The 26500-nt window shown below is 45.2% G+C and overlaps 2 protein-coding genes across 2 annotated transcripts in view; both read left to right on the top strand.

The window, feature by feature from the left end:
- The window catches only part of LOC144499965 (interleukin-1 receptor type 2-like), a 1647203-nt gene that overhangs the window by 1586864 nt on the left and 33839 nt on the right, over positions 1–26500 (top strand). The window lies entirely within an intron of this gene.
- The window catches only part of LOC144499921 (E3 ubiquitin ligase RNF121), a 57541-nt gene extending 31041 nt beyond the window's left edge, over positions 1–26500 (top strand). The window contains exons 5-9 of the mRNA XM_078222618.1: positions 1351–1458; positions 7129–7249; positions 9389–9522; positions 14098–14199; positions 24806–26500. Coding sequence (XP_078078744.1) covers positions 1351–1458; positions 7129–7249; positions 9389–9522; positions 14098–14199; positions 24806–24926 — 586 coding nt within the window. The 3' untranslated portion in view covers positions 24927–26500. The remainder of the gene's footprint in view (positions 1–1350; positions 1459–7128; positions 7250–9388; positions 9523–14097; positions 14200–24805) is intronic.

Here is a 26500-nt window from a genome sequence, read left to right as displayed (position 1 = left end):
ATTCAAGAAGGGAGCTCACCATCACTTTCTCGAAGGAAATTGGGGATGGACTATAAATGCTGGCATAGCTAGTGACGTCCACATCCTTCATTTGATTTATTATTGTCATTTGTATTCGTATACAGTGAAAAGTATTGTTTCTTGTGCGCTATACAGATAAAACATACCATTCATAGAGAAGAAAAGGAGAGTGCGCAAAATGTAGTGTTAGAGTCAAAGCTAGGGTGTAGAGAAAGATTAACTTAATACGAAGTCGGTCCATTCAAAAGTCTGATGGCAGCAGGGAAGAAGTATTGTTAGAGAGTTTAAAAGAGTTAGGATAAAGTTTTAGAAGCATAGAATGAGAGTAAAAGATAGAATTAGAAGGTATGCTGGGCACAGCTTGCAAGAAGCCGCCTCGCTCCGGTGCCATCTTGAGGTTTCTTTTCTGTTAATTAAAATAAATATTCTGCAGAATTTGTCCCTGTGAGAATCTGCTGTCCAAGTGGTGGGGAAAGATCTTGTAAGCTGTTCCTGTTATATATTTAAGTGGTTGCATGATTGCATTAAGAGCCACTCACATTTGATAGTAATGTCATTAAGGTGCTTTACAGCCTCCTGCCTTCGTTTCATTTTCTACTCTGTACAGGCAACAGCACCTGCAATAAACCTGTTGTTAGTTTGAAACTACATACCTTTTTCTTTTTGTTTAAAACTCCACTTTATTCCCCACCTCTGAAGAAACCTTTATTGGATTAGTGTGGGTTTTCCAGTTCTCCCTCCTGACCAAGTGCTGGTTATATAGATTTACATTGAATTTACAGCATAGAAACAGGAGAATGGGAGGAAGCTCGTGGAGCATAGGCACCAGCATGGACCAGTTAGGCTGAATGCACTTTATCCGGTGAATGGCACAGTGGTTAGCACTGCTGCCTCACAGTCGAACCCAGGTTCGATTCCCGGCTTGGGTCACTGTCTGTGTGGAGTCTGCACCTTCTCCCCATGTCTGCGTGGGTTTCCTCCGGGTGCTCCGGTTTCCTCCCACAGTCTGAAAGACGTGCTGGTTAGGTGCATTGGTCATGCTAAATTCTCCCTCAGTGTACCCGAACAGGCGCCGGAGTGTGGTGACTAGGGGATTTTCATAGTAACATCTTTGTAGTGTTAATGTAAGCCTACTTGTGACCATAAATAAACTTTACACAAATGCTATTAACATAATCAATTAATAAAAACAGTTTTGTCTTGTGCCCACTGGAAAACTGAGACAGCTCATTTCATTCACAAGAGTTTTAGCATTCTTTGATGCAGATTTCCATTGTTGATTCTTTTTGACATGTCCTTACACACATTGTCTTTTTTCTGTTGTTGCAGGCTGGTTTATAAATGGTTTCTCCTACTCTACAAATTAAGCTATGCCAGTGGGATCGTGGGCTATGCTGGAGTAATGTTCACACTCTTTGGTATAAACTTATTATTTAGGTAAGAGTATTGCTATTTAACTTCTTAAAAAGCTTTGAAAAAGGTTGAATGAAGGGATTGAACTTAAAACAATGAACATGTGAGGTGGAATTGTGCTTTTTATCAAAAGCAGTAATATTAATTTTGAGGGAATAGAACATTGTTCTGGTGATCCAGAATTTAGATTGAGCACAGCTGGAAGGTCTGCAACTCTGGACAGTAATGACTATAAGATGTTGGAGCAGAAGTCGGCCATTTGGCCCATCGAGTTTGCCCTGTCATTCAATTAAATCATGACTGATCTGATATGATTCTCAACTCCACTTTCCTGCCTTATCCCCATAACCCTCGATTCCCTTACTGATTAAAAATCTGTCTATCTCAGCCTTGAACATAATTAATGACCCAACCTTTCTCTGCAGTAAAGAATTCACAGCTCTCTGAGAGAAGAAATTCTTCCTCATCTCTGTTAAATGAGTGACCCCTTAACTCAGATTACGTCCTCTGATCCTAGACTCTCCCACAAGTGGAAATGGCCTCAGCATCTACCCTGTCAAACCCCCGGAGAATCTGATATGTCTCAAAGTTGCCTCATTCTTCTAAACTCCAGTGAGCACAGCCCCATCCTACTCAACCTCCCGTAAGAAAATCTCTCCTTTCCTGGGACCAACCTAGTGAACCTTTTCTGGACTGCCTCCAAATGCCACTATAATACCTCGAGGCGATGGCCTAGTGGTATTATTGTTAGACTGCTAATCCAGCAATTCAGCTACTGTTCTGGGAGCCCAGGTTCAGATCCTGCTACGGCAGATGGTAGAATTTGAATTCAATTTTTAAAATCTGGAATTAAGAACCTACTGATGACTATGAAACCATTGTCGATTTATTGGAAAACCTCATCTGGTTCACTAATGTCCTTTAGGGAAGGAAATCTGCCGTCCTTACCCGGTCTGGCCTACATGTGACTCCAGAGCCACAGCAATGTGGCTGAGTCTCAACTGCCCCCCACCTCCCGGGCAATAAATGCTGGCCAGCCAACATCGCCCATGTCCAATGAATGAAACATCCTTCACTTGTTTGTTGTTTCAATTTTATTTGTTTTATTTGATTTGTTACAGTAGAAGTTTTAAAATACAATCTTGTCCATTGGATTTATTTCAGTTGACATTGTGGTGGCGATTCCTTTCTCTCTAGAAAGTTATCCATGGGGAACGTAGCAGTACTTGGACAGTCAGATCAAGGCTTATTTACCTATAGGAGCCTTGCAATGAGAACAGGCTTTCATCAGCTACACACTCTTCCTGCATCCCTTTTAGATTTGTTCCCTTTTATTTTATATTGTTCCTTGTTCTTCCTATCAATGTGATACTTGATCCAAGAGGTTAAAGGAAGTTGAGCTCTGTGTCTCAGTCCTTTTTGTTAAATGCGAAAGTCAATTGTTTGTAGGTTCAAGCATCCATGAGACCTACAGATATTAACAGGTTTGTCCTGGTATTCAAGTTATGGATGTTATTTTTCCATGGGAACTTTGCTTACGTACAATGGTTATAGCACAGGAGGCCGTTTGGCCTGTCCTGTCCATTCTAACTCTGTAGGAGTAACAATTATAAATTGCCGCTACTAGACTTGCGGGCAGTGCACTCCATATCCTAACCACTCGCTGCCTAAAGAAGGTTTTCCTCATGTCACCTTTGGTTCTTTTGCTTTTCACCTTAAGTTGATGCCCTCTGGCTCGCAACCCTTCTACAAGTGGGAACAGTTTCTCCCTATCTGCTCTATTCAGCCTCCTACTGATTTTGAACACCTCTATCAAATCTCCTCCCAGTCTCTCCAATCATTCCATGTAACTGAAGCCCCTCATCCCTGGAACTAATCTCGTGAATCTTTTCTGCACCTTCTCTAAAGGTTTCATATCCTTCCTAAAGTGCGGTGCCCAGAATTGAATACAATACTTCGATGTAGTGTGAGCTAGTGTTCTGAAAGGCTCACCACAACTTCCTTCCTTTCGTACTCTATTTATAAAGTTCAGGATCCCATTTGCCTTAAACTTTTTTTATCAACTTTCTCAACCTGTCTTGAGTCCTCCAGTGGTTTCTACACTTGTACCCCAAGGCCGCTCTGTTCCTGCATGCCATCTAGATATGATCCCTTTATTTTATATTGTTTCTCCATATTCTTAACAAAATGAATCACTTCACACCTCTTCATACTAAATGTCCAGCCATTCCAACATTGGGATGATGGGCTGAATGACCTGTACCATTCTCGGATTCCAACATTGGGATGATGGGCTGAATGACCTGTACCATTCTCGGATTCCAACATTGGGATGATGGGCTGAATGACCTGTACCATTCTCGGATTCCAACATTGGGATGATGGGCTGAATGACCTGTACCATTCTCGGATTCCAACATTGGGATGATGGGCTGAATGACCTGTACCATTCTCGGATTCCAACATTGGAATGTATGCCTTCAAGCATTTATCCAATTCACTATTGAAGTTATTATTGAATCTTCTTCCACCACCCTTTCAGGCAGCACCTTCCAGATTGTAATAACTCACTGCATCCCTCACAGGTTTTTCTGTTTACCTTAAATCTCAGAACTCTAGTTCCAGAACCTCCTGCCACTGGGTGCTGTTGCTTATTTTTTCCTCAAGCCAATCCTGAATTTGAGCACCACCTATAGCAGATGTAAACACAAGACATTCATAAATCCAAGAAGGAATTCGGGGGTATGTGGAACCTGCTACCATGGAGTGTTGAAGGGAGTAGCATAGATGTATTTTCAGGGAAGCGAGATATGCATGTGAGGGGGAAGGGATACACTGATGGGGTGTGATGATGGGGGAGGCTTGTGTATTCTTCATGGGATGTGAGTGTCACTGGCTAGGTCAGCATTATTGCCCAACCCTAATTGCCCTTGAGAAGGTGGTGGTGAGCTGCCGCCTTGAACCGCTGCAGTCCATGTCCCACAGTGCCGTTAGGGAGGGAGTTCCAGGATTTTGACCTAGCGACAGTGAAGGAGCGGCAATATATTTCCAAGTCGGGATGGTGAGTGGCTTGGAGGGGAACTTGCAGGTGATGGTGTTTCCAGGCATCTGCTTCCCTTTCCCTTCTAGGTGTTAGAGACAATGGGTTTGGAAGTATGGAGCTGTTGTGCCAAATGGTCTGTTTGTTTAGTAAATATTGTGTAATTTGGAGCGGATCCTTTTCCAACTGTAATGAAGTCACATACCCAGTGGATGGAGCTGTTTCTCCCTGCTCAAGCCCAGCTTGCCTGGAGTAACTTACATTGATACGTGGCAGATTGCTACAGAGGAACTGAAACACCCACAAAGGAGACACATCCGGGAGAGGGTTGAGAGAAATCTTTGTGCAGCTGTTTCTAAATCGTTCCACCCACCCCCATCCCCTCACTAATTTGTTCATAGAGTCAGAGGTTTACAGCATGGAAACAGGCCCTTCGGCCCAACTTGTCCATGCTGCCCTTTTTTTTAAAAACCCCTAAGCTAATCCCAATTGCCCGCATTTGGCCCATATCCCTCTATACCCATCGTACCCATGTAACTATCTAAATGCTTTTTAAAAGATAAAATTGTACCCTACTACTACCTCTGGTAGCTTGTTCCAGACACTCTCCACCCTCTGGACACTTTTGTATCTCTTTCTCCCTCCTCCTCTCCTCTCCTCTCCCCCCCCCCGCTCCCCTCACCGTAAACCTACACCCTCTAGTTTTAGACCCTGCTACCTTTGGTAAAAGATGTTGACTATCTAGCTGATCTATGCCCCTCATTATTTTATAGACCTCTATGAGGTCACCCCTCAGCCTCCTGCGCTCCAGAGAAAAAAGTCCCAGTCTATTCAGCCTCTCCTTATAACTCAATCCATCAAGTCCCGGTAGCATCCTAGTAAATCTTTTCTGCACTCTTTCTAGTTTAATAATATCCTTTCTATAATAGGGTGATCAGAATTGCACACAGTATTCCAAGTGTGGCCTTACCAATGTCGTGTACAACTTCAACAAGACGTCCCAACTCCTATATTCTGGTTCCACCAGAGCAGTTCAAAGTTGTGAAAGATGCTCCGAGGAGGTGAAAGCACTGAATGACCAGTAGACTTGAAACACAAGGAAATGGAGAAATTGCAATGCACTCACCCACCTGTCCTTTGGGGATTTCTCAAAGTTGGACCGAAAAGTCAAAAGGACAGATGCAAAATAAGCCCCGATTTTCAAAGAGTAATCAACGCTTGGAATATTCTTCCATCCCACCAGTCAAACCTAGCCGCTGGGGCTCAGTTGGTAGTATTCTCACCACTGAGTCAGAGTGTTGTGGTTTCAAATCTTACTCCAGAGAATTGAGCACAGAATCTAGCAGACAGTGTGGTGCTGAGGGAGTGCTGTTTGAGTGCCCTATCCTGTCAGGTGGATACAAGAGATCCTGTGAAGAGTAGGGGAGTTCTCTCTTAGTGTCTTGGTCCAATATTTAACTCTCAACCAATGTTACTGCAAAACAGATGATCGGGTCATTTCGCATCACTTTGTGGAAACTTGCAGCGTACAAATTGGCTGTAATGTCTTGCGGTACATCTCAAAAGCTCTGTAGAAATGTATGTCTTTCAAGTCCTCGCGGGTCCAGCCTGGGAAGCACAGAAATCACAGTTCACGCAAGTTGAATGGAAGGATGTAAATCCAATTCTAATCTGCGGATCCAATATTTAAGTGAGCGAGGACCCAGTCCATGAAACAGGCTCTCGAGGAAGATGATGGAAGCAGTTAGTGTTAATTGGTTCAAATACAAATTACATGAGATTTTTTAGTGAAAATAAAATATGGATTATGATATGTGAGCGATTTGAGACATGAATTCTCAATTTTGTTCTTTCGGAGAATTGGTGCAGACTCTGGGCTGAATGGCCTCCTTCTGCACTGTCAGGATTCTATGATCTCTGAATTGGATAAACACTAAAAAGAAAATTTTTCAGGCTAGTGAGGAAAGGGCGGGGGCAATAATGAGACTAATTGTATAGCTGTTTCAAGGAGCTGGCACAGGGATGATGGGCTGAATGACCTGTACCATTCTCGGATTCTGTATGTCATACATCTGGGAGGAACAGGTGACTTTGGACCTGTGGCTCCCAAAGCGCTCCACACGGGGATTTCCACACATGCCTGAGCCACTGACTAGTCAGAACAATCATTGTGATCAACAACTCCATCATGTGACTCTCATGAAGGTAGAAGGGAAACTAGATAGGCTGTGACCTTTGTTTAGGAATTCCAATGTTGCTGTGGATGTTTGACCATCCTGGTCATGGTGACTGCTTATCATAATGCATAAATATGACAAAGTATGCCGTTTGTGAGAAAGATGTTTCCAGGAACTTATTAACACATTTGAGAATCTCCCAACAAACCATCGAAGCCCACATGGGTAGAGTTTCTATTTGACAGATATGGAATCCACATCCTCTCGCTGTAGGGACAAAGTTCACACACTTTAAAGCTAACATGTACATGCTAACTTACAATACTGAAATACAAACCTATTTAATTGTCTGAAAAGTGCTTTGGTGTTGGGTTGATGCTATAAACATGCAAGCTCTTTCTGGAGCGTCACTCAGACGAGCGATCAGGTTTACAGGAGTTGCACTTGATAGAATTTCTATTTGTCTTTTTCCCTCAGGATAAAGCCAGAAGATGGAATGGACTTTGGAGTATCATTGTTGTTTTATGGGTTGTATTACGGAGTGTTGAGTCGTGACTTTGCAGAAATGTGCGCCGACTACATGGCATCGACAATAGGGGTAAAGTGAGCCCAGCGGCAGCAGCCTTTTATCAGCTAATTCCCACTTGTATAAGTGTATCAATGGCTTTGAAATGACCTCCCACTGTATGATTAGACAATGCCAGGGCAAGCTTTGTATTCCTCATGGGGAGCAGGAAAAGCCCATTCAGCCCTTCAAATCGGTTCACCACTCAAAGTTTTTAAGCTAATTTGTAGCCCTTGTATCTGTAACCTTTTCTCCGTGTCCCTTGACATTCTTATCCAACAAAACTCTTCCAATAATGAAGTTTAAAGTTTTATTTATTAGTCACAAGTAAGGCTTCCATTAACACTGCAATGAAGTTACTGTGAAATTCCCCTAGTCACCACACTCCGGTGCCTGTTTGGGTCAATGCACCCTAACCAGCACGTCTTTCAGACTGTGGGAGGAAACCGGCGCACCCGGAGGAAACCCTCGCAGACACGGGGAGAACGTGCAAACTCCACACAGTGACCCAAACCGGGAATCGAAACTGGGTCTCTGGCGCTGCGAGGCAGCAGTGCTAACCACTGTGCTACCCCTTCGCCTTAAAAACTCTAATTGATCCCTGGCTGCAACAGTGTCTTGGGGAGGAGTTCCAGAATCCCACTCCCCTCTGTGTGAGGAAGCGCTTCCTGACATCCCCTCTGTATGGTCTGCCTCCAATTTTAAGATTCCCCCCCCCCCCCCCCGCCCCCCCACACACACACACCCCCCCCCCCCCCCCCCCCCCAACACACACACACCTCGGTTCTGGGGAGGAAAAGACTTCTCTCTCTCTGCTCTATCGAATTTAATGATTTTAAACAATTTGATTGGATCACCACCTTCACCTTCTAAAGTCAAGGCAATACAAACCAAATTAAAGCACCCACTCCTCGTATTCCAAATCTCTAAACCCTGTTGTTATTCTGGTATCTCTGTGCTGCACACCCCTCAATCGCAAGATATTTAAACTTCCTGCTTCCCTAATTGCATAGTCCTCCGCAAACCTTTTGGTTTTGCCTATTTAGCCAGATCATCCTGGCTTTGGGAGTGAATTGCTATCCTGGTTTGCTGGCCCAGCTCTGAGAGCAAACCCAAAGTAATCTTGCACAGACGACTGACTATTTGGAATTTCAGAAGTTGTAAGAACCTGTTTTTTAAAAATTTGTGTTCCTCCCCCCACTGTCCTAACGGGGATTGTTTTGCTACATTTTGATGAGGCAAAGATTGTAGAGGAATTGCATCAAAATGCAATTAAAATTAAGGATCTGCGTTGTGGGGAGTAGAGCTGTATAGTTGTGCTGTTAAACCCTTCATTGTACATTGTTCTTCGTCAACAAGTCCTTTAGTTTGTTACTAACCACATCGAGAGGCCTCCAGTTGCTACAGTTTCCACCTTCGATCTCTATGTGTTTCACTGTGGTCCCACCAACCACACTGCTGAGCTCTGCACTGCTGGTGAGGGCAGCACTTCCTTCCACTTAGGGTTCGTCAGTTTGTGAGCAGTATACAACCATCTCTCCCCGATATAATTTAGCCCAAGAGAGCTTGAGAGTAAGGACCTCTCGGTATAGAATCCCTATAGTGCAGAAGGAGGCCATTCGGCCCATTGAACCTGCACTGACAACAGTCCCACCCAGGCCCTATCCCCAAAACCCCACATATTTAGCCTGCTAATCCCTTTGACACTAAGGAGCAATTTAGCATAGCAAATCCACCTAACCCACACATCTTTGGACTGTGGGAGGAAACCGGTGCACCCGGAGGAAACCCACGTAGACACGGGGTGAACATGCAGACTCCACACACACACAGTGACCCAAGCCAGGAATCGAACCTGTGCCCCTGGCGCTGAGAGGAGCAGTGCTAACCACTGTGCCACCGTGCTGGTATCCCATAGCAACATCGCCAAAAACTGGTTAATCAGTCATTTACTCCATTACTGATTACAGGCAATTTTGGAACTTTAAGTGAAAAAATAAATGAGAAAAGGAAAAAATAAGAGTTGCATTTATATAGCACCTTCCGTGACCGCTCCAAGTGCCTGACACTCGGTGAAATTCTTTTAAAATGTAATTGTTAAAATGTAGGACTGTTTTTTAAGTATTGTCAGTTTGCTTGTGGTCGGTTTTTGAAGAGTTTGTTTTGTTTCAGTACTACAGTGCATCTGGGATGCCAACAAAACACCTCTCCAATGAGATCTGCGCCGTCTGTGGACAAAAAATCTTTGTGGACGTCAATGAGGAAGGCATCATAGAAAATACGTACATGCTGACCTGTAACCATGTGTATCCTTCACAGAGTGAGAAATATCACACAGCAAAAACTGGCGCATGTCCAAATGACACATTTTCTTTTCTGTGGGTGCAGAGCCTTTTCTGAAAGGTGCTACACAATTCTGAAGTATAAAATGGGCTGAGGTTAGTGCACCAACAGGTGGGACCAAGTTACTCCATTTGGTCTCTGGGCTACTGGACCCAGCACAAGCATCCTGATGCTGCCTCCTGGGACGAAGAAAAAGTAATTCATTCCCCTTGCCCTGTTCGCTATCCTCCCTCTGTGCCCATGTCACGTGCTCTGACTTTTTATTCATTTGTGGGACATGGGCGTCGCTGGCTGACCAGCATTTATTGCCCATCCCTAGTTGCCCTCGAGAAGGTGGTGGTGAGTTGCCGCCTTGAATCACCGCAGTCCACATGCTGTGGGTTGAACCACCATGCTGTTAGGGAGAGAATTCTAGGATATTGACCCAGTGACTGTGAATGATGATATATTTCCAAGTCAGGACAGTGAGTGGTTTCATAGAAATCATAGAAACCCTACAGTACAGAAAGAGGCCATTCGGCCCATCAAGTCTGCACCGACCACAATCCCACCCAGGCCCTACCCTCATATCCCTACATATCTTGCCTGCTAATCCCTCTACGCATCCCAGGACACTAAGGGGCAATTTTAGCATGGCCAATCAACCTAACCCGCACATCTTTGGACTGTGGGAGGAAACTGGAGCACCCGGAGGAAACCCACGCAGACACGAGGAGAATGTGCAAACTCCACAAAGACAGTGACCCAAGCGGGGATCGAACCCAGGTCCCTGGAGCTGTGAAGCAGCAGTGCTAACCACTGTGCTACTGTGCCGCCCTTGGAGGGCATCCCGGTTTGGAGGGGAACTCGCAGGCGATGGTGTTCCCATTTATCTGCTGCCCTCATCCTTCTAGATGGAAGTGGTTGTGGGTTTGGAAGGTGCTGTCTAAGGATTTTTGGTGAATTGCTGCATTGCATCTTGTAGATGGTGTACACACTGCTGCTACTGAACATTGGAGGTGGAGGGAGTGAATGTTTGTATATGTGGTGCCAATCAAGCGGGGCTGCTTTGTCCTGGAGAGTCATTGAGGTTTACGGCATGGAAACTGGTCCTTCGGCCCAACTTATCCATGCCACCTTTAACCACTAAGCTAGTCCCAATTGCCTGCGTTTGGCAAGCTTTTTGAGTGTTGTTGGAGCAGCACCCATCCAAGCAAGCGGGGAGCATTCCATCACACTCCTGACTTGTGCTTTATAGATGGTGGACAGGCTTTGGGGAGTCAGGAGCTGAGTTACTCACCGCAGTATTCCTGGCCTCTGACCTGCTCTTGAGAAGGTGGTGGTGAGCTGCCGCCTTGAAATGTTGCAGTCCCTGTGATGTAGGTACAGCCATAGTGCTGTTTGGGAAGGAGTGAACAGTTAGGAATAGTATTAGGTGTTATAGAACCCAGGAGGGTAAATGGAGTAAGGGCATGATCTAACTTACAGACTAGGGGATTTTCATAACTTCATTGCAGTGTTAATGTAAGCCGACTTGTGACACAAATAAATAAACTTAAGTTGGATGATAGAACAGGTTCAAGTGGCTAAATGGCCTCCAACCACTCCCATGTCCACAACATGCCCTTGTTCTGAGAGGTGTCAACCGGATTCCTGTCAGGACTTGGAATCCTGGTGGATTTCTCCTGCCCACCTCTTCCCACTTTCCAGGGATTGAGGCACATTGCAATTCCTCCTTGGCAGGGTGTGGTGAGTAATCGGGGCTGATTTAAAACCCTGTGCTTCGCTGTGCTGGTCAGGACTGTGGCCTGCGGCTCATCTAATTTTGTATCAAGGCCAAGATTTAACATCAATGCATAATTTCCTCATCAGAAGGAACATTATACAGCTGAATTTGGTTACCTTACAAGAAAACTTCCATAAATATTCCGTCTTGCTTCTGCTTTTAGTCCCTAAAGGAAGCATGAGGTTTGTTTTATATATATATATATATATAATGTCATGCTGTAGTTTATTTTTCTACATGAGCATTTTGGGAAGATGTGACAGAAACCCCCATCGAGTCCCTGAAGTTGTTGCCCAGAAGAGTTGAATTTTGTCCACTTTGCTGGTAATTGTGTGTATCCAGCCACATTGCATGCCTTCATTCATATCTGGGACCTGGGTTTGAAACATGGCAGGAAGATTTTCCTTATCTGCCTCACTGCCACATCCCCTTGTCCATTCTCTTCCACACACATACTCTTTCTATCCATCCTGTTCCTCAGGTCTCTTGGGAAATTCCTGTTATTTTCTCTTGACTTGCATCAATTAATCTTACTATGTCTTGCTAATCTTACTGGGTGTTTTTCTGGTTGGTGATCAGTGACTGGTGGTGTGCCTCAGGGATCAGTGTTGGGACCGCAATTGTTTACGATTTACATAGATGATTTGGAGTTGGGGACCAAGTGTAATGTGTCAAAATTCACAGATGACACTAAGATGGGTGGAAGAGCAAAGTGTGCAGAGGATGCTGAAAGTCTGCGAAGGGATATAGATAATCTAAGTGAGTGGGCGAGGGTCTGGCAGATGGAGTACAATGTTGGTAAATGTGAGGTCATCCATTTTGGTAGGAATAACAACAAAATGGACTATTATTTAAATGGTAAATTGCAGCATGCTGCTGTGCAGAGGGACCTGGGTGTCCTTGTGCAGTAATCTCAAGGAGTTGGTTTGCAGGTGCAGCAGGTAATTAAGAAGGCAAATGGAATTTTGTCCTTCATTGCTAGAGGGATGGAGTTTAAAAACAGCGAGATTATGTTGCAGCTGTATAAGGTGCTGGTGAGGCCACACTTGGAGTACTGTGTACAGTTTTGATCTCCTTACTTGAGAAAGGATATACTGGCATTGGAGGGGGTGCAGAGGAGATTCACTTGGTTGATTCTGGAGTTGAGAGGGTTGGCTTATGAGGAGAGACTGAGTAGGCTGGGGCTATACTTATTGGAATTCAGAAGAATGAGGGGAGATCTTATAGAAACGTATAAGATTATGAAGGGAATAGATAAGATAGAAGCAGGGAAGTTGTTGCCACTGGTGGGTGAAACTAGAACTAGGGGGCATAGCCTCAAAATAAGGGAAAGCAAATTTAGGACTGAGTTGAGGAACTTTTCACACAAAGGGTTGTGAATCTATGGAATTCCCTGCCCAGTGAAGCAGTTGAGGCTACCTCATTGAATGTTTTTAAGGCAAGGATAGATAAATTTTTGAACAGTAAAGGAATTAAGGGTTATGGTGAGCGGGTGGGTAAGTGGAGCTGAGTCCACAAAAAGATCAGCCATGATCTTATTGAATGGCGGAGCAGGCTCGAGGGGCCAGATGGCCTACTCCTGCTCCTAGTTCTTATGTTATGTTCTTATGTCCCCCCTCGGTGATTATCTAAGCTACCCACCAAGCCCCCAACCTCCACATGCATACTCTCAGTGCACTGAAATGGTCTAGCAAAACAGTTGTCAGGAAGGCAGCTTAGCAACTAATTCTTGAGCAATTGGCTACGGGTAACAAATGCTGGCCTTGCCAATGACCTTCATATCCCAAGAACAAATATAAAACCAGAATCCAAGATAATCCTGAGTTCATGTGTATTCACCACAGTAAAGCTCCCTCTACACTGTCCCCATCAAACTCTCCCAGGACAGGTACAGCACGGGGTTAGATACAGAGTAAAGCTCCCTCTACACATCCCCCATCAAACACTCCCAGGACAGGTACAGCACGGGGATAGATACAGAGTAAAGCTCCCTCTACACTGTCCCCATCAAACACTCCCAGGACAGGTACAGCACGGGGTTAGATACAGCGTAAAGCTCCCTCTACGCTGTCCCCATCAAACACTCCCAGGACAGGTACAGCACGGGGTTAGATACAGAGTAAAGCTCCCTCTACACTGTCCCCCATCAAACTCTCCCAGGACAGGTACAGCACGGGGTTAGATACAGAGTAAAGCTCCCTCTACACTGTCCCCATCAAACACTCCCAGGACAGGTACAGCACAGGGATAGATAGAGTAAAGCTCCCTATACACAGCATGGGGTTAGATACAGAGTAAAGCACCCTCTACGCTGTCCCCATCAAACACCCCCGTCACGTAGCAAAGTCATCCTGGGTTGTTTCGCAGGACCATTATCAAATAAAATTTAAGAGTAAACCATGAAGGAGATAGTGGGACATGTGACCAAAGGCTTTACCAGAATGGTAGATTTCAGGGCAATATTAAAGGAGGGGAGAGGAATGGAGAGGTTTAGGACAAAGCTGAAAGCATGGCCAGGCAATTAAAATCACGGATGCTGAAGAAGTCGAGCCTGCTGCATACAGAGCTCTCGGAGGATACTGCTCGGGGTGATGATAGAGATAAGGCCGGGCACTGCCATGGGAGATACAGCTATGGGGGATTTGAAATGAAAATGTTGAAATGGGCTGTTTAATACAGGGTGGAGCTGAGTGAGATTCTGGTTTAATCCTCTATATTGTTACAGGTTCATTCACCAGCAACCTGTGCTGCATTTTCCTTAACTGTTCTTCAGGTTCCATGAATTCTGCATCCGAGGTTGGTGCATCGTTGGAAAGAAACAGACCTGTCCATACTGTAAAGAGAAGGTGGATCTAAAGAGGATGTTCAGCAACCCGTATCCTTTCACTTGCTGCAAGGACAGAACATTCACAGTTTGCTCTTGTTTCTCAGACAAATTACTTTTTTTTTGGTTTTCTTGCAATTCCCAAGGAAATGAATCTTGTGAGGTTTGAATGCAAAGTAAAGCTCCCTCTACACTGTGCCCATCAAACACTCCCAGGACAGGTACAGCACGGGGTTAGATACAGAGTAAAACTCCCTCTACGCTGTGCCCATCAAACACTCCCAGCATGGGGTTAGATAGAGTAAAACTCCCTCTATATTGTCTGCATGAACAGCACAGGGTTAGATGTGTGACTTGTTTCTCTACCTTTTCTAAGGTTGTTAGGTATGGATGCTGCTGCTGATAATTTGAGTAAAAAGGATCGATGGACATGAGAAGGCTTTTTAAATTGATCTTATCCCACCTGTCTGTACCTCCTGTATGTCCCTCGTCTCTTTTAACATTAGGATAGTTTGTTTCAATGACCTTCCATAATAACTCAGACTATTCACCCTGAGATTTGAGTGGGAAAAGAATCAGCCTCATCGTCTTGGCGTGCTCATTTTTAATTGCTATGTCAGGCAATACAGCGTAGCTGAATCAGTCTGGTCAGCCCCAGGATTTCTTGGAACAGTTCAGTGTAGTGTTCCCCAATGTAATACCGTTAAAGCATTAAGGCTTTGAAATTAGCTTGGAATGTTTAGAAAGAGTTCCCAGTCTGCTGTAGGGGGAGAATGCAAAACTGTCAACTGAGTGTGGTCAGGGTTATTTTTGTTTCAAAGCTGACAGGAAGCCAGTGCTTTCTGTCGTCTTGCCAAAACTAGGCAAAAATGTTGATATTTGTGTGTTAAATGTAGAGAACCGAGAGACTCGGAATGAAATAAAAACAGTAATGGTAGGAAAGTGCATTGAGCTCCATGCACTTCAGTTGCCTCAAACACATCGTTGATAAAGGCATCAATTTGCTGAAGTTATAATGGACAACTCTGGCACATTCCTGTTTAGAGAGATGGACTCATCGCATTCCACCCTTATACACAGGACACATCTCGGGTAAAATTGTGGAGTCTGCCAATGCACTTCCCTAGCCATTACTTGTCAAAGAGCATCGGGGGAGTTATCCTTTTTCCAAGCAGATTAGCAGAATCAGAGAGTTGTTACCCAACAGAAAGAGGCTATTCAGCACTTCATGTCTGCAACAGCTCTCCAAATGAGCAATTTACCTAGTGGCATTCCCTCAGCTTCTCCCCATAACCCTGCACATTTTTCCCCAATGACCTCCATCAACATCGATCTAAAACTAACTTCACTAAAAACAAATGATCTGATCATTTATCTCATTACTATTTGTGAGAATGTGTCTGCCAATTGGCTGTCACTGCCTCTGCTTTACAAGAGTGACTGGAAAGTAGCGAATGTAACACCGCTGTTTAAGAAGGGAGGGAGGCAGCAGATGGGAAATTATAGGCCGGTTAGCCTGGCTTCGGTCATTGGCAAGATTTTAGAGTCTATTATTAAAGATGAGATCGCGGAGTACTTGGAAGTGCATGATAAAGTAGGACTGAGTCAGCACGGCTTCGTCAAGGGGTGGTCATGTCTGACAAATCTGTTAAAGTTCTTGAGGTAACAAGGAATTTGGATAAAGGAGAACCAGTGGACGTGATTCATTTAGATTTCCAGAAGGCCTTTGACAAGGTGCCACACAGGAGACTTAAATAAGTTAGGAGCCCATGTTAAGGTAAGATCCTGGCACAGATAGAGGATTGGCTGACTGGCAGATGGCAGAGTGGGGATAAAGGGGTCTTTTTCAGGATGGCAGCTGGTGACTAGCGGTGCGCCTCGGGTCAGTGCTGGAACCACAACTTTTCACAATATACATTAATGATTTGCAGTAAGGAACTGAAGACACTGTTGCTAAGTTTGCAGATGATAAAAAGGTATGTGGAGGGACAGGTAATATTGAGGAAGCAGGGGGGCTGCAGAAGGACTTGGACAGGTTAGGCGAGTGGACAAAGGGCAGATGGAATACAATGTGGAAAAGTGTGAGGTTATGCCCTTTGGAAGGAGGAATGGAGACCTATTTTCTATATGGGGAAATGCTTAGGAAATCAGAAATACAAAGGGACTTGGGTGTCATTGTTCAAGATTCTCTTAAGGTTAACGTGCAGGTTCAGTCGGCAATTAGGAAGGCAAATGCAATGTTAGCATTCATGTCGAGAGGACTAGAATACAAGAGCAGAGATGTACTTCTGAGGCTGTATAAGGCTCTGGTCAGACTGCATTTGGAGTGTTGTGAGCAGTTTTGGGCCCCGTATCTAAGGAAGGATGTTCTGGCCTTGGAAAGGGTCCAGAGGAGGTTCACAAGAATGATCCCTGGAATGAAGAGCTTGTTGTATGAGGAACGGTTGAGGACTCTGGGTCTGTACTCGTTGGAGTTTAGAAGGATGAGGGGGGATCTTACTGAAACTTGCAGGATACTTTGAGGCTTAGATAGAGTGGATGTGGAGAGGATGTTTCCACTTGTAGGAAAAACTAGAACCAGAGGGCACAACCTCAGGCTAAAGGGACGATCCTTTAAAACAGAGATGAGGAGGAGTTTCTTCAGCCAGAGAGTGGTGAATCTGTGGAACTCTTTGGCGCAGAAGGCTGTGGAGGCCAGGTCATTGAGTGTCTTTAAGACGGAGATAGATAGGTTCTTGATTAATAAGGGGATCAGGGGTTATGGGGAAAAGGCAGGAGAACAGGGATGAGAAAAATATCAGCCATGATTGAATGGGGGAGCAGACTCAATGGGCCGAGTGGCCTAATTCTGCTCCAATGTCTTACGGTCTTATTTCATTCTCTGATTATTAAATTTTTACTGGCTAAGCCATACCATGATCAGGAGAAATTTCTTCACTCCAAAGGGGTGTCAAAATCTTTGGAATTCTCTACCCCAGAGCGCTGTGGATGCTCAGTCGTTGGATGTGATCAAGCCAGAGTTTAGATGTAGCTGGGGGTAGTATCTCCTGGGAATCGGGGAGCTGAGTGCCTCCATCCCCACCTCAGGTCAGCGGTTATGACACAAGAAAGAACCTTTGTACACGATATGAAGGCCAATTTGATTTATTATTGTCACATGTATACAGTGAAAAGTACTGCTTCTAGTGCATTATATAGACAAAGCATACTGGACATGGAGGAGGAGAAAAGGTGCAGAATGTAGTGTTACAATGATAACTAAGGTGTAGAGAAAGATCAACTTAATGCAAAGTAAGTCCATTCAAAAGTCTGATGGCAGCAGGGAAGAAGCTGTTCTTGGTTGGTGTGGGATCTCAGACTTTTGTATATTTTTCCTGACAAAAGAAGGTGGAAGAGAGTGTGTCTGGGGTGGTTGGGGCCCTTAATTATGCTGGTTGCTTTTCCGAGGCAGCAGGAAGTGTAGACCGAGTCAATGGATGGGAGGCTGGTTTGCGTGATGGACTGGGCTTCGTTCACGACCCTTTGTAGGTTTTTGCAGTCTTGGATAGAGCAGGAGCCATACCAAGCTGTGATACAACCAGAAAGGATGCTTTCTATGTTACATCTGTAAAAATTGGTGAGAGTTGTAGTGGACCTGTTGAATTTCCTTAGTCTTCTGAGAAAGTAGAGGTGTTGGTGGGCTTTCTTAACTTTAGTGTCGGCATGAGGGGGACCAGGACAGGTTGTTGGTGATCTGGACACCTAGAAACTTAAAGCTCTCGAGCATTTACACTTCGTCCCCTGTTGTTGTAGACGGGCAATGTTGTCCTCTACACTTCCTGAAGTTAATGACTATCTCCTTTTTGTTGACATTGAGGAAGAGATTATTATTGTTGTACCAGTTCATCAGATTTATTCCAGTTGATTAAGTTTACATCCCACCTTCCCCAATATGCAGGGCTATGCTAAGGAGGGCATGTTCCTTCTCGTTGCCTTTTACGCAGTCAGTTGTCTGGAATGTGCTTCCCTGAAAGAGCAGTCGAATAAAAAATCAGAGGCATGGGACATGTACTTAAAAAGAGACCGTGATGTAGTGGCAATGTCACTGGATCAGTAATCCAGAAACAAAGGCAAGGCCAACAAAAACAAACCTGGAACCAGTTCTGGGAACTTTGGTGAAAAATTCCTTTGCAACTTGAAAACATTGTTAGGGAAGCCCCAGATGCGGCATTAGGGTTATTACACTGTGGGGACCAAGCTGTGAGGTGGATTAGTGCCAGTAAGCAGGGACAGGTGGTGGGGAGGAACTGGTGTGAGGAGGGGACCAGACATGAGGTTCCTTGTCACACTATATGGTAAATGAGTTGCCCCAGTGTATGAAGAGGGGCGCTTGGCTTCCTAGGATATGGAAATGGGTTAACACTAAATGGTGATGCTGTGAATGTCCTTCCACCTACCATTGAGCAGATGAGGATTGAGCTGTCTGTGACAGCTGTTAGAATGTGTTGCCTGGAGACTACTTACCCAGGCTTGGTTCCCACAGCTCAGACAAAGAGTCATCCAGACTCTAAGGGTTTGCTGTATTCTCTCTCCACAGATGCTGCCAGACCTGCTGAGATTTTCCAGCATTTTGTGTTTGTGTTGGTTCCCACATGGACTGGTCCACCTGTGTCTGTACTTCAAAGTCACAAGAATTGACTGCTCGATTTTCTGCCCGTGAATCCCGGGTTATCCCCAAGCTTCTTCCCTGCTGCCATCAGACCTACCTTGCATTGAGTTGATCTTTCTCTACACCCTAGCTATGACTGTAACACTACATTCTGCACTCTCTCCTTTCCTTCTCTATGAATGGTACGCTCTATATAGTGCGCAAGAAAATATGCTTTTCACTATATATTAATACATGTGACAATAAATCAAATCATCAAGCTCGGACAGAGAGGTGAGATGCCAGTCAGCAGAGATGCTCCGAAGTCATTTTGTATTCAGCTATGGTGTATCAATATTGCTGGCCAGGTCAGCATTTATTGCCCATCTCTAAATTGCCTCTGAGAAGGTGGTGAGCCATTTTCCTGAATATAGCAAATGCTTTGCTAGGGGCATTTCAGAGTCACCCACATTGCTGTGGCTCTGGGGTCACGTAGGCCAGACCGGGTAAGGACATGTCCCTAAAGGACATTAGTGAACCAGATGAGTTTTTATGACAATCAAATAGCTAATTACTATCATCACTGAGACCACCTTTTTATTCCAGATTTATTTAATTAATGAATTCTCCCAGCTGCCATGGTGGGATTTGAACTTGCCCAGTGCTCTGGATGACTCTCTGTTTTATAACCATTATGCTACCCTTTGTGATTAGGTGAGAGTTTCCAGCAATAGATCAGAAACATATGACCGCTATCAGTTTATTTTACTGTCGCTTGTCTCACATCTCGCTGCTTTCCATTGTATCCTGCAAGCTGCCATATGCAATACTTCACCAGGGGTAGGTACAAATCAGCACGTCAGACTCTGAGTGGGATTTTCCGGCCACGCTCGCCCCAAAACCAGAAAATCCCACCCGAGGTCAACGGATCTTTGCACAGTTCCCCCCCCCCCCCCCCCAGTTGGCTACGATTCCCGTGGTTGGCGGGACGGAAAAATCTTCCCCCTAAGAGTTCATGAAATTCACAGTAAAACCCAGAACACATCATAAATGTCCAGCCTTACAAAATCCTCCCTGCCTTCTGTGTAGTTACCCGGTTTATCCTCTTCCCTGGCCCACTCCATGTTGATGATGGACTCTTCTTCCCCCCCCCCCCCCCCCCCCCCCGCCCCCCACGTTAAAGATGGACACTTCCTCTGACCATTCTGTTCATCTAATCATGTAATAGTAGAGAGTAGGAAAAGGCCATTTATAGGAGGACATGCAGTGTGTTTCCTCGACCAGCTGTCCATTTAGTACCACTCCCTCTTCCCATATCGATGTGTTTTTTCCGATTCCTTTTCAAAGCTGCTATTGAATGCGGGAATGGCCTCCTCTTCGGCATGGTGCCCCACCCCACAAATTTGTTTCAGGACAAATTCTGGGTCCCATATCCACCGAGATACCAGTGTTTTGCTGTGATAGGGTTCCCAGTCCTGCCCTTGGGGCTTTCCAGAGCAGTTGGAGGTCGCAAGGGGAAATGTTGGTGTTTAGAGCCCCATGCTTTTTATCCAGCTGCTGCACTGGAATGGACGCTGACACATCTGCCAGTCAGTGATCGAGTGAAGTCAGCTGTGTTTCAATTACTGTGAAGCTTTTCTTGTAAACCACTCGTCACTTCAATGTTAGCTAGCCACAGAGAATCCTCTTGCTTTGAGAATCATTTTCACAAAGTGGTTTCATTCAGGTTATGGATAAGTTGGAAGAATCTGGGACCAGGGCTGAACATTATTTCCCCTTCGCAGCCTGGTTTCTGGAAGTCACGAAGGTATCACAATATGAGTGCAGCCTGAGTAATGTATGACATAAGTTCTGAGGAGGTCAGTCCTCGCACGCACGCACAGATAGTTCCTGATTACTGTGAAAGTGTCAATCGGAGAAATAGGACTTCCTAGGGAAGGAAGATTGGTCAATGCAGCAGCCAAATTAGGTAAGATCTGAGTGGGCTTTGTCTGCATTTAACCAAGGCAGTGGTTTCAAATGGAGGAAAGCTGTAATTTATTTTCATTACATTGCGTAGCCGGTACGTGGAGACCGGGGGAGAAATATTCCATAGTGACAACTACTCACCAAAACTGCAACCACAAGCCACTGAGTTATCAAACACAGAGGCCATTCAACTGTTTGTGCCCGTGTCAGCTCTTTCAACAGCTATCCAATTAATTTCCCCATAGACCTGCAAGTTTCTTTTTCCTTTTCAAGTATTCATTCATGGGATGTGGGCATCACTGGCTAGGCCTTGAGAAGGTGGAAGTGAGTTGCCACCTTGAGCCGCTGCAGTCCATGTGGTGTAGGTACACCCAGAGTGCTGTTAGGGAGAGAGTTCCAGGAATTTGACCCTGGACAGTGAAGGAACTGTGATACATTTCCAAATCAGGATGGTGTTTGATTTGGAGGGGAACTTGTAGGTGGTTGTGTTCCCGTGTGTCTGCTGCCTTTGTCCTTCTAGGTGTTCGTGACTTGGTTTGGAAGGTGCAGTTCAAGGAGCCTTGGTGAGTTGCTGCAGTGCATCTTGTAGATGGAACACACTACTGCTACTGTGCGTCGGTGGTGGAGAGATTGCATGTTTGTAGATATGGTGCCAATCAAGTGGGCTGCTTTGTCCTGGATGGTGTCAAGCTTCTTGAGTGCTGTTGGAGCTGAACCCATCCAGGTATGTGGGGAGTATTCCATCACACTTCTGACTCATGCCTTGTAGATGGTGGATAAACTTTAGGGAGTCAGGAGGTGAGTTACTCACCTCGGGATTCCCAGCATCTGACCTGCTCTGGTAGCCACAGTATTTATATGGCTGGGTCCAGTTCAGTTTCTGGTCAATGATAACCCTTAGGGTGTTGATAGTGGAGGATTCAGTGATGGTAATCCTTGAACGACAAGGGTTAATCCTCTTGTTGGAGATGGTAATTGCCTGGCACTTGTGTGGCACAAATGTTACTTGCCACTTATCAGCCCAAACCTAGATATTGTCCTGGATACTGAATTGTGAGCGAGTCAGGCTTGATGGCCGAATAGTTACTTCTCCTATTCCACCACCATTTACAGCCAGTGCATTCCAGATCGTAGCAGCTCTCTATGATAATAGAATCTACAGTGCAGAAGCAGGTCATTCGGCCCATCGAGACTGCACTGACCACAATCCCACCCAGGCCCCATCCCCATAACCACATGAATTTACCTGAGGTACCCCCCTTCCCCCCCGCCCCCCCCCCCCCCCCCCACCACACCTAAGGGACAATTTAGCATGGCCAATCCACCTGACTCGCACATCTTTGGAGTGTGGGAGGAACCTGGATCACCCGGAGGAAATCCATGCAGACATGGGGAGAACGCGCAAACTCCACACAGACAGTGACCCAAGCCAGGAATCAAACCGGGTCCCAGACATTGTGAGGCAGCAGTGCTAACCACTGTGCCACCGTGCTGCCCAATTCTCTTCCTATTCCTTCTGATTTTGCCAATTAAATCTATATCCTCTGCAAAGAGGTACTTTCTCCTGATTTTGAACATTCTACCACATTTCTTCAACCTTCCATGCTGCAATGAGAGCAATCCCATCAGCTCCATTCTCTCCATAAAGCTCCTCATTGCTGGTACTCCTTTAGTAAATCTCCACTGCACCCTCTCCATTGACCATTAGAGCATAAAACAGAGGAGCAGAATTAGGCCACTCGGCCCATCGAGTCTGCTCCATCATTCAATCATGGCTGATATTTTTCTCATCCCCGTTCTCCTGCCTTTTCCCCATAATCCCTGATCCCCTTATTAATCAAGAACCTATCTATCTCTGTCTTAAAGACACTCGATGACCTGGCCTCCACAGCCCTCTGCGGCAAAGAGTTCCACAGATTCATCACTCTCTGGCTGAAGAAGTTCCTCCTCATCTCTGTTTTAAAGGATCGTCCCTTTAGCCTGAGGTTGTGCCCTCTGGTTCTAGTTTTTCCTACTAGTGGAAATATCCTCTCCACGTCCACTCTATCCTGGCCTCGCAGTATCCTGTAAGTTTCAATAAAATCCTCCCTCATCCTTCTAAACTCCAGTGGGTACAGACCCAGAGTCCGCGACCGTTCCTGATACGACAAGCTCTTCATTCCAAGGATCATTCTTGTGAACTTCCTTTGGACCCCTTCCGAGGCCAGCACATCCTTCCTTAGATACGCGGCCCAAAACTGCTCACAACACTCCAAATGGGGTCTAACCAGAGCCTAATACAGCCTCAGAAGTACATCCCTGCTCTTGTATTCTAGCCCTCTCGACATGAATGCTAACATTGCATTTGCCTTCCTAACTGCCGACTGAACCTGCACATTAACCTGAAGAGAAACTTGAACAATGACTCCCAAGTCTTTGTGTTTCTGATTTCCTAAAGCATTTCCCCATTTAGAGCATAGTCTATGCCTCCATTCCTCCTTCCAAGGGGCAGAACCTCTCACTTTTCCACATTGTATTCCATCTGCCACTTCTTTGCCCACTCTCCTAACCTGTCCAAGTCCTTCTGCAGCCCCCCTGCTTTCTCAATACTACCTGTCCCTCTGCATACCTTTTTATCATCTGCAAACTTAGCAACAGTGCCTTCAGTTCCTCCTTCCAAATCGTTAATGCATATTGTGAAAAGTTGTGGACCCAGCACTGACCCCTGAGGCACACCACTAGTCACGGGCTGCCAATTTGAAAAAGACCCATTTATCCCCACTCTCTGCCTTCTGCCAGTCAGCCAATCCTCTATCCATGCCTTGACAATCTTCTCCTGTTCCTCGTTCCTGTGTGGACATGTGTATTAATTGAAAGGAAAGTGAATAAGATACGGTTAACTATTAGGGGTCCAGTAGACACGGTGCCCCCGTTTTGGGACCAAGGTATACCCTGACTATTCTCACTGGCAGGTAAAGAACAGAATTGGTTTGGTTTATGTCAGGTGAGGGGGTCATCAATTCTGTTCGTTCTCCTTTTGTCACCATTTGCACTCCATCCCTCAATGGCACCATTAACACTCCCATTTGTCTTGTGTCCAGCACAAAATTGAGCAATTTTGACAGGGTAAAGAAGGATATTCTGTTTCCACTAGTTGGCATGTCTGCGAGTAGGGCTCAAATGTCAAGATGGTCAGTAAGAGAGCTAGGAGTGAGATGAGGAGAAATTTCTTTACTCGGAGTTGGGATTTGGAATGAGCTACGTGGGAGAGTGGTGGAGGCAGATTCCACAGGAGTTTCAAAAGTGAGCTGGATACAATATTTGAAAGTGATGAATTTAGAGGACTATGGAGATAGGGCTGGAGAATGGGACTCGCTGGGTAGCTCTTTCGGAAGATGGTGCAGACCCAATGAGCTGAGTGGCCTCCTGCTGTGCTGTAAAGTTCTGATTCTAAGTTTGTCCATGGCTCTTTTGCGCTGACCTATCCCTGTTGTTCCATTCTGCCCCATTCCCTCCTCCCCCTTTCCCACTACATCATTCTCTACGTTTCTACTTCAGGTCTGTCGAAGGATCATTTAGATCCAAACATTAACTCTAGCTCTCTATCTCTCTCTCTCTCTCTCCACAGATGCTGCCAGACTTGCAGAGTTTATCCAGCATTTTCTGTTTTTATTTCAGGTTTCCAGTGTCAGCAGTATTTTGGTTTTATTGGAGGAAATTATCAACATCCATTTATTTTCAGTTCTAACCAATTAACCTGCTCTGGACAGGGACCTCCATAACTGAATAATTCAACACTGTTGTCTTTACTTCTTTGACATGATTACAAGGTTCTTTACCCAGTGTTTAGTGAGTCAGTGTTTTTATTTTGCTCTGGAAACAGTAATTTCTTCACCTGCACTGACTGTCAGGTGTTGGAGCTCTTGGGACTTGTCACAAGGCATTGACACTCTCAGCCCACTGAGCACAGCACTGTAATGGTGTCGGTGTGTGTTCAGATTCAGGAAGTTGGTTGATGTGTTTCCTCTTTCTCTCGGTTTGCTTGTTTCTGACATGCACTTTCTTTAACGGTTCCTTTCCCAGCTGGGAACGACCTCACGTCATGTACGGCCAGCTGCTGGATTGGCTACGTTACTTGGTTGCTTGGCAACCTGTGATCATCGGACTGGTTCAAGGCATCAACTACAGTCTGGGACTCGAATAACATTGCCCCTTTTTCCTCCTCCCCTCCCCCCTTCCTATCCCCTCGCCCATCCCCCCACTCCTCTGGGGACCCTCCTCCTTTCCCCGAACTCCAATTCTGTGGAATGCAGCAACCAGGATGTTAGTTGGATTCCTACATCCGCCACAGGAGGAGGAGAAGAGAGAAAGAAGCATTCGATTGGACCAGTGCAAAATCGAGCTTGTTGGCATATGGATTAACGATGTTCTTCAGTTTAATTTTCCACTCCACCCTCCCAAAGAGTGTGAATGTTCAAATTAGACATATTCTCATACCTGTCCCCCTATGTTGACTGGAATTGACGAATCCTATTCCTATAAAACAGGCTCAAGGGGCTGAATGGATGCCTTCTGTTCCCATCTAACTAGCTCAGGGAGATAAGTGGCCTGCTCTTGTTCCAAATGTAATCACTCTGGAAGTCTTGATCCACAGTTCCGAGGGTTGTTTTGTTCCTTGTCTCTGAAGACCCAACCTGGCTAATTGTCCTGAAAATCTGCATTTCTCTGATATAAATGATTCCGTGGTTGCTCAGTGTGTAAAACCACAGTTTTCAACAAATGAGTGAGAGCGCATCAGGACTTCCTTTGAGCGCAACTTAATATTTGTAAATTAACGTTAAATAGTGACTTTACCAGGGGGTGGGGGGAGACGAGGCGTAGCACTGCAGATAAGTGAGTTGGAATATGGGGGTAGCCATTGTAGGAACTGGGTCTGTAATATGGGGGTAGCCATTACAGGAACTGGGTCTGTAATATGGGGGTAGCCATTACAGGAACTGGGTTTGTAATTTGGGGGTAGCCATTACAAGCACTTCAGCTGTAATATGGAGTAGCCATTACAAGGACTTTGACTGTAATATGGGGGTAACTATTACAGGAACTGGGGCCATAATATGGGGGTAGCCATTACAATGACTTTGACTGTAATATGGGGTTAGCCATTACAGGAACTGGAACTGTAGTAGGGTTTGGATTTGAAGTCAGATTGAATAAAATTCTTGGTTTAGCTGACCAGGTTTGTTGGGGAACGGATACATTCAGTCCTGGAGGTCATGAATTTCACTGAACCCTGAGCACCATTCAGTGAATACTGGTTTATGTTGGGCCAAAATAATACCTTTAAAAGGGGGAAGCAAGGGGGAGAATCTGTTAAGGATGGAAATAGAAACTGCAGTGGGGGAGGGGTTGAGACCAGCAGGTCAAAGGTTCAAAGAGGAATTGGTTAAAACCCATCCTTTTTATACTAGATATATATTTAAAAAGCCCTATTTTTACACTCTGATCTTTTATATTGGATTGTATTGGGGGGGAGGGGGTTTAGTTAGCAATGCACTGGAATCATTGCAAGCTCAGTCACTCCCCTAGCCCAGGATCACTGCACCAATGTAGAAATGGCCAGTTAATGCATTTGACCACCTTTTGTGATCCTGTGGGTGGAGACTTGAGAAATAGACAAGTGTATATCAGCTGGTGTACCCTCCTGGCCTTTCCAAAGTTGTTGGGTGGACCCCCAAGGTTTTGCAAATGTAAAGCTAATGCAGTTTGTGTTTTCTTGCA

This window comes from Mustelus asterias, chromosome 10 (genome assembly GCF_964213995.1).
Source record: "Mustelus asterias chromosome 10, sMusAst1.hap1.1, whole genome shotgun sequence".
Lineage (NCBI taxonomy): Eukaryota > Metazoa > Chordata > Chondrichthyes > Carcharhiniformes > Triakidae > Mustelus > Mustelus asterias.
This window is presented reverse-complemented; position numbering and strand designations above follow the sequence as displayed.